The 15,590-nt window shown below is 42.4% G+C and overlaps 1 protein-coding gene across 1 annotated transcript in view; it reads right to left on the reverse strand.

Moving 5' to 3' along the window:
- DUSP10 (dual specificity phosphatase 10) overlaps positions 1-15,590 on the reverse strand; it is an 84,771-nt gene that overhangs the window by 6,772 nt on the left and 62,409 nt on the right. Inside the window, exon 3 of the mRNA XM_089685040.1 lies at positions 1,018-1,386. Coding sequence (XP_089541166.1) covers positions 1,018-1,386 — 369 coding nt within the window. The remainder of the gene's footprint in view (positions 1-1,017; positions 1,387-15,590) is intronic.

Consider the following 15,590-nt stretch of genomic DNA (forward strand, 5'->3'; position numbering starts at 1 on the left):
TAAGAGCTACATATGAGGTTTTCTCCCCTATGTTCTAAGCCTACAGTTTATGTTTTGAGATATAGTTTTATGTTTTGTAATAAAGATGTAATACATTTGTTTGGTCAAAAAAATTCAATAAATGTATATATATATATATATATTTTTTTTATTATTATTATTATTTTTTTTTTTTATTTTGAATTATATTTGGTGCTGGGAAAGTCCCTTACATCCATGACACAATTTGTTGGTTTTCAATGTTGTGTGCATGTCCAGTGTTATTTAAGTTGGAGACTGTGTTTCCTTCATTCAATGCATACGTCTTATTTCAACTTAAATAACCATGTGACTATGTAACATCAATCACATCTACTATATAAAATATAAAAAATGCAAGAAATAGAAACATACAAAATGAAACATGCCATGAAAATACTCAATACACTATATGGCCAAACGTATGTATAACCCCTGAAGAAAAATGAGGTCTTGTGTTTCCAGTGATGAATATCGTTAACGCTACAGAACACAAAGACTTTTGAGACAATTGTACACTTCCAGCTATGTTGTAACAGTTTGGGGAAGACCCTTTTCTATCCATCCTGTGAACAAAGCCAGTTCCACAAAGACATGGTTTGTTAAGTTATGGGGAAACTTGAGTGTTCACAAAGTCCTGACCTCAACCCTGATTGGAACATTGACTGAGCCAGGTCTTATCAACATCATTACTTGGTTTCAAAAAAGCGTTTTTGGCTGAATGGAAACAAATGTCCACAGACACACTCCAAATTCTTTTGAAGAGCCTTACCAGAAGAGTGGAGGCTGTGATTGCCACAAGGAGTAGGAGAGTTGCAACTCTATAGTAATGCCCATGGTTTTGGAATAGGGAGTCCAGTAAGCTCACATAGATGTGGTGGTTGGGTGTCAAGAGTTTGGACAATACAATATATGACCAAAGTGACAATTTTGGAAAAGTTCTGTTTTCTCTAATCCTGATTTAATTGAAGTTAAGACTCAAAGAACCAAGAAGCTTACCTATAAACTCAAACGCCTCTTCAAAGTACTGCCTGAGATTCTGCTTGTTGCTGTCTGTTGCTGGGAGACGCTTGTAGTTAAAGATTCCTTTCTCATAGTGGTATAGAGGAAGGTGAGTGGTTACGTTGACGATATACCCTATGTTCATTCTCTGCATTTTCTCCAAGTCCTGGGCATCGTGCTCATTGCCCAAGAAGAGAAAAGGGAGGATGGGGGTCAGTTCTGCGTTCTCTATATCTGGAGTGCTAGGGACGGACTGAGGTAGTGTGATGGTCACCGCTGAGGCCCCGCCTCCATCCGGGCAATCTTGAAGTTGGAGGGAATTATCACACAAGTTTTCGTGGTTCTGTTTAAAACTGCTGAGCCCACCTGAAATGAAAAAAGAAAATGCAGCTTAATTTGTGCTGGTTTGACCTTCTAAATAAATAAATACAACATTTCATCCACGATTTTCATTAATGAATAATTAGAATTGCTACATAAACACCAGTCCTTATTAGATTTCTGAGGGACAACTATAAAATATGATTTTTAATTCCATCTACAAAGAGCAACAACAACACCAAATAGAAAAATATGAAAATATGTGTTTATTAGCCAACATTACAATTAAACAATATAAAATGTATTTTTAAAAATTTTGGTTGAGGACATCTGTGCTGCTAAACATGACCCTAACCAATAAAATGAATTAAAAACAGATCTCGAATGCAATTCATACAGACCCCATATTCAACAATATAGAACAATCTCATATATATACTGTATATATATATATGTGTGTTTTTTTTTTCTATAAATAATATACTATTATTTATATATTATTATTAAAAAATATTAAGTGAATGTTATTAAGAGAACACAAGGCAGTGGGGCACACTCTGGGTCACAATGATAGCAATCACAAATATCGATTACTGGATATAATAAAAAACAAGGTGTGAACACCATATTCAAAAGAGACTCGAATCCCTAAGGAACAAAAAATGTTTCTCTTTATAGTGCTCATTGTTGGTGTCAATGGGAAGAATAGTTCCTCATTGTTGGTATTAGTGGGGGGAATAGTTCCCCATCACTGGTGTCAATGGAAGGGACAGTGGCCCATCATTGGTGTCAGTGAGAGGAATGGTGCCCCATTATTGGTATTAGGGGAAGCAGAGAACCCCCAAAACAAAATAATGCGGAACTTTAAGGGCAACTACAAGGGATACTGAGATAAAATCCACAGATCTTTATTAACATGAATGAATAAAAAATTATATGGTTTGACCCATAAATAAAAATGTGTAAATGGCTATGTTTCAAAAAAAGGCAAAAAGACATTAGCTTAAATATGTGAGACATCCTCGTTTGTTCCACTAAAGCTTCATATTTGGACCACCCAAACTGCCTTCTAAAGGTGCATTATTGGTATCAGTGGGAGGAATAGTGCCCCATCATTGGCATTGGTGAGAGGAATGGTGCCCCATCATTGGCATTGGTGGGAGGAATGGTGCCCCATCATTTTCATTGGTGGGAGGAATGGTGCCCCATCATTGGCATTGGTGGGAGGAATGGTGTCCCATCATTGGCATTGGTGGGAGGAATGGTGCCCCATCACTGGCATATGTGGGAGGAATGGTGCTCCATCACTGGCATAAGTGGGGGGCATGGTGCCCCATCATTGGCATTGGTGGGAGGAATGGTGCCCCATCATTGGCATAAGTGAGGGGAATAATGCCCCATCATTGGCATTGGTGGGAGGAATGGTGCCCCATCATTGGCATTGGTGGGAGGAATGGTGCACCATCATTGGCACTGGTGGGAGGAATGGTGCCCCATCATTGGCATAAGTGGGAGGAATGGTGCCCCATCATTGGCATTGGTGGGGGAATGGTGCCCCATCATTGGCATTGGTGGGAGGAATGGTGCCCCATCATTGGCATTGGTGGGAGGAATGGTGCCCCATCATTGGCATAAGTGGGGGGAATGGTGCCCCATCATTGGCATAAGTGGGGGGAATAATGCCCCATCATTGGCACTGGTGGGAGGAATGGTGCCCCATCATTGGCATAAGTGGGGGGAATAATGCCCCATCATTGGCACTGGTGGGAGGAATGGTGCCCCATCATTGGCATAAGTGGGGGGAATGGTGCCTCATCATTGGCATTGGTGGGAGGAATGGCACCCCATCATCAGTATTGTTGGGAGGAATGGTGCCTCATCATTGGTATTAGTGGATGGAATGATTCCTAAAGAGCCGGATACTGGCAAGCAAAGAGTGACATCCAGCCCACAATTTGAAGACTACTATAGAGCAAGGAAAAATGCCCATGAAGACTCCTGGGATGTATGATATCATTTTGGCCTAGGCCAGAAACCAGGAAGCAACTGAAGAAATGTAAAAAAGAAAAAAGTTAAAACAAGAAAATAATTTAAAGCTTCCTATCCAATGCTGGCAGCATAAGGATTAAAATGAGTTAATGTTAATTGACAGAGTGAAGTTCCTCTTTAAAATGCTTCTAACTATTCCAAAGCTAAAATAAACATTTTGGCCAATGAGTAAGAATAAATGCTGCACTTCCAGATAAAAAAGAATACCAGCAACGCTATTTGATCATTAGGGTGCACCTATCCCAAAAACTAAACCAGCTTGAACCAGTTTAAAGAAATGTAGCAAAGATGGTTTGTTAGAGTTTGCTGTTGGGCTTGTCTCCATGGACTAGTCATTGATTTGTGTGCTGTGGTCATACAGCTGTGAGACTGACATATGAACTGCAGCACACACAGGTCAACAGTAATAACAAGAGCACGTTGCTAAGAGAACAATGGAAGTGAATCACCAGCAACAAAAACAATAATAAAAGGTACAAGACAGACATTGGGGAATTTTGTTAAGTGTGGAGACCCCGAGCGATTCCTGTGCACTGTTTAAAATTAGGGCGGCAGAAACAGTTGCAATGATTTTGTGCCCCATATAATTTTCTGAACTGGGAGAAAATGTTTTCATGTAAAACCTAAGTGAAAAAAAAAAGAAATTCAGTATAAAATAGAAAAGGGCCAAAAAATCTAGGGATGACTTAGGGATCTAGTTAAAACATTTTTTTTTCTATGATCGTCAGCTCCATCTAGTGGCTATAATGCTGTATGTTCCTGATTGAGGTATTTTGGGAAAATATTGCATTATAGCCACTAGATGGAGCTGATGATTATAGAAAATAAACATATTAGTCAAATTATGGACATCATTTGTGAGAGCTGTGCAGATACTTGAGACATTTGCACAACTAATTTTTTTATAAACAATGTCCTAAGTCTCTGTAAAACCATTAATAGTCCTGTTATCCCACAAGCTAACTTATGTAGACCCATCTTCAGATACATTTTTTTCATGGAAAGTGTGGATGAGAGAATTGGGTCATTTTTTATAAAAAATCAACTTCTGATTGAACAAAAAAAAATACTGCCTAAGTGTAACACTTCTAGGTATTTATTACCTTTCACAAAGATCCCTGACAATGCTGTCCACTGCTGTTGGAATGGAGCCATCTTGGTACAGGCATCATCCAGACTAAGTATGTACTTTTTGGGCTGGCATGATAACCCAGAGATGACCCCATCATGGGAATCCTGGTGCCTGTGTAGTTCACTGCTGTGTTCACAAATGTCTGACACAGATCAGCCCCTGCTGCAGCCTCTTACCATGTGATTGGTTATAGAGTTACAATCTACAGTCTGATTGCTGATGGACAGGAGACTGAGGAAGTGATTCCTTCTGCCTGCCACAGACGTGTGATGTCATCTCAGGCTCGGCAAAGTCACTCAACTCATGATCAAGAACAGGTTTGAAAGGTGACGTTTTAAAAAATGTTACAGTTGCTGTAAATTTTGACATTTCAGTTGTTTATTCATGTAGAGAGTTCTAGAAGATCCACTTTAAGGTGTAAAGTAGAAACAGAGTGTAGATTGTGTCTATTGGCTACTGATCGAAAGTCATCAAGTATCTGCAGATGACCGCAATCTTGCAGGAACATAAAAGAAGTCATTGATGGCAGTTGGGTTAAAGTGGAACTACACAGTATCCGAGGACCACAAAGCGATGTCATTCATTTTTAATATTCAAAGCAAACTCCCCCATCCATCCATGTCTCCATGCTTTATTTTGCTGAGAAATCACTTTGAAAAACACCTCCCTAGCATTCTGGCGTTTGCGTTTAGAAGCATTTTTAACTGTTCCATATCCAGATGCTGTCCAGAGCCTTTTTTCATTATCAGAAATGCATGCAAAGTGTTTTCCATGTGTTCAAATGGACCCGGCACACCAGCGCAGTCAGTTCCACGTTTCGCGTGAAGGAAAAAATGGTAGAACGTGCCGCATTATGCTCATGATGGGATCCATAGTGAATACAACCAGAAAAGACAGGTCATCTCCACACATACTGCTCACTATGCTTCTGCTCTCTCTATTCCTCTCAAAATGTCTGAAATAGTTAATTACTTACCGTTTTTCAGTGCATTCTGGGCATTTTGGAGGGTCTCCTGAGGTTATCTTAAAAAACGCTTCTAAACGCAAACGCACATAAACACAGTATGCAAACGTGGCTAAACTGACATTTTTTAACCTACGTTTTCCAGTCAGTTTCCATTGTTCAGAAGTGTTTTCCAAACGCCCCGTATACATGGAGTGTCACTTTAATGCCATATCATGATGAAGGCTGGAGGAACATACAAAGAACAACTCCATTGTATCCACTGTTGTATTTGTACTATGACATCATCTTCAGGATTCCCACCTGCCCTGACACCATGGCAACCATACAAAAGCGCAGTGACATCATCTGGCATGACATCAGTGCTGGGAGCGCACACAACACAAAGATCAGCTCAGTGCTTATTGTCCACAGGCGAAGTTCTGGAGAAGGGATGATGTCATGTGAACAGGTGGCGGGGATTTTATTTACCCAAGTGAAAAAAAAAAAGACGGAAATAACAATGATAGCGCTTCTTCCCCATCGTAAAATGGTTTTATGATGCCATATGGAGGGGGAAGAGCCGCGCTTCAATAACTCATTAACCAGTTGTTTGAAAAGGGAACACTGACAGTCTTCCTGCAGCTATATCAGGTGTATCTGTGTGTACTGGTGGCTCCGGGGTTCACAGACTGACAGCCTTCTACCCTGGCATCTTCAGGGATGACAAATCCATGTTCTTCAAGAGGTATTAAACCCAAAAGTAAAACTGTAATACACCACACCTTAACAATCAGTAGATGTGCTGGCTGCATTCGTTTTCTTTTTTAGGCTTCTTTGCCCTTTGTTTTCACCTGGTGATCTGGCCAGTAACACACCTCCTGTATCCCCCACCTCCTGAGTGCCCCCACTCCGGAAGACACCTTTGGACAATAGCACTGACAGCCTGGGGGAGAAGGGAATGTTAGATGTACTAACAGATTTAAATACACTAACACACTGAAGCCAAACTCCAGCTAACCCTTTATAAGCAGGTACAGCAACTGTTTTGTTTCTTTTGGGATAAAGGTTTTATATAAATAAAAGCTGATACATGTAAGCACGCCTGTCAGTGGTAAATATTTTGTCTGAAACCTCTAAGTCCCTGGTGCCCAACCTGCGGCCCTAGGGCCCAGGGTTGCCAACCATCAGTAAATCTTCGGTCACAGTGAATCCAACTTTGAAATCGTGCGACTTCACTTGAAGTCGCACGATTTCAAAGTTAGATGTCACTGCGACTTCATGCACAGATGTCTCTGCAAGTCACACCTGAACTTGTAAAAAGTAGTGCACAAGCTGCTCCGTCAGAGTCGTACCGATTTGACCACTTCCATTGCGGACAATAGGGTGCCACTTGTCATGCAATTTGAAATGATCAAATCTCATGACAAGTCACACCGCTGTGAGCAGGGTCTAAATCTACAGACATTTTGTAAAAAACAGTGATTTTTACAACTGTCTAAATATCAGAGGCTGATAATTGTCATGCTGTGTTGACTTTTTAGGTGTAAAATGCCTTGTTATGGGTATTGTCAGTGTTTCCATATTGTGTTTATACTACTTACATATCGCTTGTCTTAGTTTTTAACCTCCCTGGCGGTCTGATTATTTCAGATTTTTGGTGCTGAAAGTGGTACCATTTTTTTGCATGGAAATATGTATTTTTCTTTATTGTAGGCCTGTAATTTAGGAATAACTCACTGAAATCTGTCCGAACAAGAGTCTAGTAAACATTCGGGATATGATAAAACTTGAACCACAAAATCATAAATTATAATTTAATAAATAATCATAAAAAATAATAATTCAATAATAAATGTAATTAAATAATATAATCAAACCAAAAACACTGAAATTTGAAATATAGCGCCAAGTTCGCACATCGCTGAGCAAAGTCGCAAAATCGTTTTCAGTATCTGATGCCGAATTTCCCCACAAATCATTATCACTTAATTCTGCAAGTAGTTCCAATTTACTATCGCTGTTCTCTAGCTGATCTAAAACAGCTTTTGACATAAAGGGATGCTTTTTGGACGCCATGGATTTTTCTAAGTTTCCAGGCAGAAAGAACAGTCAAAATGCAGGCAGGGCACAGGACAAAGCATTCAGGACAAAATGTATGTGAAATGGTTTGAAACAGCAATGTTTTACTATGTAATAATCATTTTTAAAAAAATGACATTTTAAAAAAAATTTCAAATTTGCCGCCCGTACGTCCCGACGTCACAGGGACCGGAACACGGAAGCCGGATGCCGGCATCGGCTGGAGGAGATGGCCGGGGACGCTGCAGGGGACACATCGCGGGAGCGAAGGACAAGGTAAGCGCTGCAGGGACCCCCTGAGCAACGCCGCATGGTAAGCCCGAGTGTAGCTCAGGATTACCACTTTTGGTACTGAAACTCTACCCCGAGCTACACTCAGGAATACTGCTAGGGAGGTTAATAGGAGGTCTGTAATTTCTGAGGTCGTCAGTAAAAAAATGTGCTTCGTCAGTAAATGCTCTGTGTTTTGTCAGTACAAAATGCTGTGGGAGGTTGGCAACCCTTCTAGGGCCACATGTGGCCCTTTGGTATATGATGTTCGGCCCTCGGAGCTCAGCTGACTGTAGTGGGAACATTGATTAGGGTGATAGCATTGATCTCTACTAGACAAAATGTTCCTAGGTCTGTATGGTCTTTAACTTATCCCCAGCCACAAATGCAGCATGTCCTCACTCTCTGACCCTCATTTCCTCTATTAGGTCTGCAGTCTCTGACAGTCCTCTCAAGCATTGCATATATTGAACATTGTGTGTGGCCCTTGTGTGATGTCAGGGGCTGCATCTGAGGTCCCCTCAGATAGCTCATAAATTGACAACAACTGCTCTAACTGCTACACCTGCAGGACAGCTTGTTCTTTTGAAAAACAACAGGCTTACTGGAAAGATCACCAGGTAAAACTAAAGGAAAGGAATCCTAAAAAAAACCCCAATGCAGCCATCACATCTAAAAATTGGAAAGCTGCAATATACTAAATGTTTGCTTTTGGGTTTAGGGCCAGCTCACACTGATGCGGATTTACAGCAAATTCTGTGGGATTCCTGCACCACAACAAATCATGCGAACTGCTGCGGTTGTCTATGTTAAGTTAACAAGACCCCCAAAAAGGCTCACAGCAATTGTTTGAATGGGGTCTCATGGGTGTGAACACCCATGCAATCCAATTCCAGTGCGAAAAAAAAGAAGGCGCATGCACCTCTCCTGCGGCTACGGTGCGATATGAGCCATACAAAATGAATGGCTCAAATCACACTGCAAAAAAACGCATGTGAATTGAACAGGAATGCGGTGCGATTCCTGTGTGAATCACATGCGGTTTCCCGCACAATATTGTGAACCGGCACTTAAAGTGTTACTAAACGCACAACAGTAACATCAGTCTGTATATGCAGTAAAGCATGATTGTTATATTCACTGTGGAACCTAAGGAGTTAAGCATCTGCATTGTGTAAAAAGGATGTTTGATCCTGTCTTCTCTGATCCTCCCCTTCTTCCAGTGTCTCATAAATATCTACTGATAGAATAGAGGCTCTGTGGCAAGCTGCAAATGCTCAGTTTGGTGTGTATTTTGTTTCTTGGGAGAGTGCATGTGATCAGCACAGGGCCAATCAGCACTGTCCAAACAGAGGTCGGAGGTCCTGCATCCTCCTACAGGAGAATTAAAACTCCTCCTACAAGTTGTAACCAGTGCTCTGCTGGACACTGATAGAAATCACAAGACTGTTATATACTGCTGATGAGAAAAGGTATTTAGCAGTTTATATTTACTAAATAATTGCACTTCTATGTTGTGTGTCCTGTGGGAGAGCAGATATAGTGAATTCAAGGTCCTGGGTTTGGTAACACTTTAATACCGCTTTGACTCATGTTACCTGCACATGGAGACTGAAAGTACATGTAAACTCTTGCCTTGTAAAACAACCCATTCAGTTTAACCCCTTGATGCTGAGCGCACACAAATATGCGACCTCTCAGCGTCTGGGCCTTGAGCCGAGCGGCCACATATCTGCGTGCAATTAGAAATTACATATGTGCTGAGAGCACGTGCCCTGCGCGCTCCCAGCACATATATCCGCGACTCCTGGAAAGCTCCTGAAAAGGACCTGGAAAGGAACCTTTTCCGATCATGTGACCACCGTGACGGCAAATCACGGCGGTCACATGACCCTAAAACCCCGCCCGCCTCCCGGCTTCTGAAACTCTTAAAGGGCCAGGAGGTGCCGGCACGAAAAGGTTAAAATAGAAATGAAAGGAAAAACGTTTGTGTATAGATATAAAATAACAACATAAGAATTTTTTCCCCTTTTCTAAACAAGATCATATTCCCTCTGTTCTCAGCTGCATAAGATCTAGGGGTGGAGAAACAGCAGCACACTAATCCTTCCAGTGATAGGCTACAGCAAAGCTGGAGAACTGAGCATGCTGTACTCCCATGCCTAGTGTGGTCAGCTTTTAATAGGAAAGCAGAGGGACTGACAAGGGATTTCACACAAAGGATGCAATACAAAGAGAACGGGATTCTTCTTCATACAAGCACATGGTACAGCAGGCACATATCAGGAATATGAAATGTTGGTTTGATATACTTTTGAAGATTTTAGCAGGAAGTTGGTAGGGTATGGGGGGTCAATGGCATATCCAACTACATTGTGTGCAATGGCTGGCTGTTGACAGAAACATCACCATGTTGGACACCATCTTGTTTTACGCTACGTGCTAAAAACCCATTAAAATCTTTAGGTCAATTTTTCCAAACAAATCTTTCAAAAACAAAACGTCAGGTGGAGGTGAGCATTGTTTCGCTTTCTATACAGTCATGGCCGAAATTGTTGGCACCCTTGATATTTCTCCAGGAAATCATGTATTTCTCACGAAACGTATTGCATTAACACATGTTTTGCTATACACATGTTTATTCCCTTTGTGTGTATTGGGACAAAACAAAAAAAGGGAGGAAAGAAAGCAAATTCGACATAATGTCACACAAACCTCCAAAAATGGGCTGGACAAAAGTATTGGCACCCTTTCACAACTGCGGATAAATAAGAATGTTACAAGCATGTGATGCTCCTGTAAACTCACCTGGGGCAAGTAACAGGTGTGGGCAATATAGAAATCACACCTGAAAGCAGATAAAAAGGAGAGACGTTCACTTAACCTTTGCATTGTGTGTCTGTCTGTGCCACACTAAGCATGGATAACAGAAAGAGGAGACGAGAACTGTCTGAGGACCTGAGAACCAAAATTGTGGCAAAATATCAACAATCTCAAGGTTACAAGTCCATCTCCAGAGAACTAGATTTGCCTTTGTCCACAGTGCGCAACATTATCAAGAAGTTTGCAACCCATGGCACTGTAGCTAATCTCCCTGGTCGTGGACGGATGAGGAAAATTGATGAAAGATTGCAACGCAGAATAGTCCGGATGGTGGATAAGCAGCCCCAAACATGTTCCAAAGACATTCAAGCTGTCCTGCAGGCTCAGGGAGCATCAGTGTCAGCGCGAACTATCCGTCGACATTTAAATGAAATGAAACGCTATGGCAGGAGACCCAGGAGGACCCCACTGCTGACACAGAGACATAAAAAAGCAAGACTACAGTTTGCCAAAATGTACTTGAGTAAGCCAAAAGCCTTCTGGGAAAACGTCTTGTGGACAGATGAGACCAAGATAGAGCTTTTCGGTAAAGCACATCATTCTACTGTTTACCGAAAACGGAATGAGGCCTACAAAGAACAAAACACAGTACCTACGGTAAAATATGGTGGAGGTTCAATGATGTTTTGGGGTTGTTTTGCTGCCTCTGGCACTGGGTGCCTTGACTGTGTGCAAGGCATCATGAAATCTGAGGATTACCAAAGGATTTTGGGTCGCACTGTAGGGCCCAGTGTCAGAAAGCTGGGTTTGCGTCCAAGATCCTGGGTCTTCCAGCAGGACAATGACCCCAAACATACGTCAAAAAGCACTCAGAAATGGATGGCAAAGAAGCGCTGGAGAGTTCTGAAGTGGCCAGCAATGAGCCCAGATCTAAATCCCATTGAACACCTGTGGAGAGATCTTAAAATTGCTGTTGGGAAAAGGTGTCCTTCCAATAAGAGAGACCTGGAGCTGTTTGCAAAGGAAGAGTGGTCCAAAATTCCGGGTGAGAGGTGTCAGAAGCTTATTGATGGTTATAGGAAGCGACTGATTTCAGTTATGTTTTCCAAAGGGTGTGCAACCAAATATTAAGTTAAGGGTGCCAATACTTTTGTCCAGCCCATTTTTGGGGTTTTGTGTGACATTATGTCATATTTGCTTTTCTGCCTCTGTTTTATATTTGTTCCAATACATACAAAGGGAATAAACATGTGTATAGCAAAACATGTGTTAATGCAATACCTTTTTTGTGTGAAATACTTGATTTTCAGGAAAAATATCAAGGGTGCCAACAATTTCGGCCATGACTGTATATAAGGCAGGCCATAGACGGGCTGAGTGTTCGTCCGATAAATGAAAAATCGGTCGGCCCCGTTGCCAATGCTGCCACCAATGTCCACGAAAAACGGCCGTTTTTTGTGGATTTTCCAGCATGACCGATGAAAATAAATGTGAAGATCCACAAAAAACGGCCCACGGGCTGGCCCCACTAATGGCATGAATATCGGCCGATTTTTCGTGCGGACGAAAATTCGGCCGATAAATGACCCATCTATGGCCTGCATAAGATTGAATGTTGTGGCTGCTGCAGTTCCCCTTTAAATCCATAAGGGAGCGGTCTATTGTCTGCCGGAGGAGGGAAGACAAGGCTCCTCTGTTGGGTTGTGTACACAGAGCGAGTTCCTTCTGATGGGGTTAGATCATGTATTTATATAGAAACACAACACCCTGGCAAGGAGGAACACTATTACATTACACTGCAGACTTGACAGATGGCAGATTATGGAGGGGAATGTTGAAAGCTCCAGACACCAACACCATGACAATGTCCCAGTATATTCCCCGATGATGAGAACCCATTACCCCCAACCTTCTTCTAGGATATAGAGGAGAGATGGGATCAGTTCTGCAGCAAATATAAAAGACGCAAATCAATGCAGCTCTTTAACCCCTTGGCGCTGACCCCCTGCCGGCCCCTTAAGAGTTCTAAAAGTCAGGAGGCAGAGGCGGGTATTCAGGTCATGTGACCGCTGTGATTGGCTGTCACAGTGGTCACATGATCAGAAAGGTTCCAATCGCAAGCATGTGTCAGGAGCTTAACGATCCCTGCCCGCTACCATCCTGGGAACATGCAGGGAGTGGGCGCTCTCAGCACTGTAAGTTGTTTTAACAGGGCAGCATATATCGGACGCTCGGCGTTAAAACTGCATATATCCGTACAGCTGGCGCCAACAGGTTAACCACTTGTCCTCCACAGGATTTACCTCCCTTCCTGAACAGGCCATTTTTTGCGACCCGGCGCTGCGTTACTTTAACTGCGCTACTGGTATTTGATCGCCTGTGTGGTGTTTATTTTTTGCGCTATAAGCAAAAAAAGACCGACAATTTTAAAAACTATATTTTTTACTTTATGCTATTAAAGATATCAAGTAAAAAAATGTAAAAAATCAAATTTCATCATAAATTTAGTCCAAAATGTATTCTGCTAAATGTCTTTACTAAAATAAATCCCAATACGTGTAAATTAATTGGTTTACGTAAAAGTTATAGCATTTACAAATGGCGGTGTATATATACTGAGATTTAAAAAAAAAATGTTTTCACTAGCAATGGCAGCAATTAGCGACTTATAGCGGGACTGCAGCGGGCATTCTGACATTGGAGGGAACTGACTTGGTGTCACTGACATCCCCAGTGACACCGATACAGTGATCAGTGCTAATAAAAAGCACTGACTGAAGCAATGTACTAATATACTGGGCAGGATGGGGTTAACATCTGGGGCGATCAAAGGGTTAACTGTGTGCTGTGTGAGTGATTTCCACTGTAAGCACACTGCTTTGTATGGCTCTGCAAAATCACGTGTATATATATGTGATTTTGCGCACCCGTGCCACCCTGTAGCATTATTTCTGCTATAGGGTGGCGCGGAAGCAATTAATCTTTATTACATCATTAAATATATTTTTTTTAATGCAAGGAGCATATGTTCTTGAATGTGGCTTGGAATCCAGTCCCTGTACAGCAAAGCTCAGCCTGGGAGAGGGAGAACCAGCACAAGGAGCCTTAAGCAAAACAATGTGTACAGTGCTACGGAGAGATGAGCCCATCAGTCTGCTGCATCTCCTTTCACTGTCCCATCACAGGCTGGGGGAGGGAGAAGACCTAAAAGTGTGACTGAACTTCAATCCAGAAATATAAAGACAAGTGTGTAACCTGAACTCAACTGCAGCCTCCACGAGGTGCTTATAAAGCCCATCAACCTGAAGCCCACAACAAAAATAACAGGGCTAGAGGGCTCAATGCTCCAGGCTCCAACAGGTCCTCTTGCATGACAAACCGCTAGAAGTGCTTCCCAGCTCAAATCATCCAGTAGAGAAAGGAAGCCCTAAAAGTCGCACATCACAGCAAAACCCTGTGAGGAGGTGTATGACAGCCTCAGCCCGGGCTCCAACCAGGCCATGCCCCCCAATGTGCCCCACTCCAGGGATCATGGGGATTAAGCCCTGGGGGCAGAGTGAAACGTGTTGGGGTGGGGGCCTGGTTGGAACCCCGGCTGAGAGTCATACACCTCCTCCCAGGGTTGTGCTGTGATGTGCACCTTTCTAAAATTTCCTTTCCCCATCAAACTGAAGATACAGTCTGCAATCTGTTAATTAACCCCTTGGCGCCGGCGCCTCTGGCCCTTTAAGGGTTTCAGAAGCTGGGAGGACGGGCGGGGTTTAGGGTCATGTGACCACCGTGACACGCCGTCACGGCGGTCACATGATCAAGAAAGGTCCCAATCAGAAGAGGAGATTGGGACCTTTCCATGAATACCGAACATATGTGCTGGGAGCGCACAGGGCGCACGTTCTCAGCACATATGTTCTTTTTTAATAGAACGCAAATGTGCGGCCGCTCGGTGTCTAGGCCCAGATGCCAGGAGGCTGCACATTTGCTTTCGGCCGGCGTGAAGAGTTTAAAAAAAAACACTGATGCGTTTCAGCCCCGGGGAGCTTAGCTACGACTAAGATTCCCAGGGGCTGAAACGCATTAGTGTTTCTATGTATCTTGGAAAATTCAATAAAGGATTCCTATTTATTTACTTGACTGCCAACTGCATCTTCAGTTTGACAACACAAGGAGCAAATCAGTTGTGCTTCAGTGCTCATGCTGATAGGAGAGAGCAGAGTGACAGCGAGATGAGCCATCAGTGTACTGCTTCTCCTTTCACTGCCCATTCACAAGCTGGGAGATGGACACAACCTGTAAGTGTTACTGAACTTCAGCAGATAAAAAATCAGGGCTGTGTGGCAGAGCTGTGTAAATCTCAGGACTGGGTGGACAGCATTGCAAATCCTTTGGTAGCTAAAACAGCTCTCATATATTTTTTTCATCTTTGTATTTAGTGGCTTAGCTGGTGTTCAGTTTCAAGGAGACTCATGTAAACACATGAAATTCAGCACATTGAACTGTTACCAAACCCAGGACCCTGCATTCACTATATCTGGTCTCCCACAGTACACATAACATGGAAAAGCAATTATTTTAGTAAATATAAACTGCTAAATACCTTTTCTCATCAGCAGTTAGCATTCTTGCAACTTCTATCAGTGTTTAGCAGAGCACTGGTCAAAGCTTGTGGGAGTTTTCATTCTCCCCTGATTGTCCTATGAGGCTGTATAACCCCTGACCCTCTTTCTGGACAGTGCTGAGAATCAGAGAAGACAGGATCAAACAGCCTTTTTACACAATGCGGAGGATTAACCCCTTAGGTTCCACAGTGAGTATAACACGCATGCTTTACTGTATATACAGACTGATTTTACTGTTGTGGGTTTAGTAACTCTTTAATGTTTGTGCAAAATCATTAGGAAAATATGAATCGGTGCCTTAAAGAGACACTAAACTGTTTTAAAACGAAAAAAA

The sequence above is a fragment of the Staurois parvus genome, unplaced genomic scaffold (assembly GCF_062004578.1).
Source record: "Staurois parvus isolate SC_StPar_1 unplaced genomic scaffold, SC_StPar_1.0 ptg000362l, whole genome shotgun sequence".
In the NCBI taxonomy this organism is placed as follows: Eukaryota; Metazoa; Chordata; class Amphibia; order Anura; family Ranidae; genus Staurois; species Staurois parvus.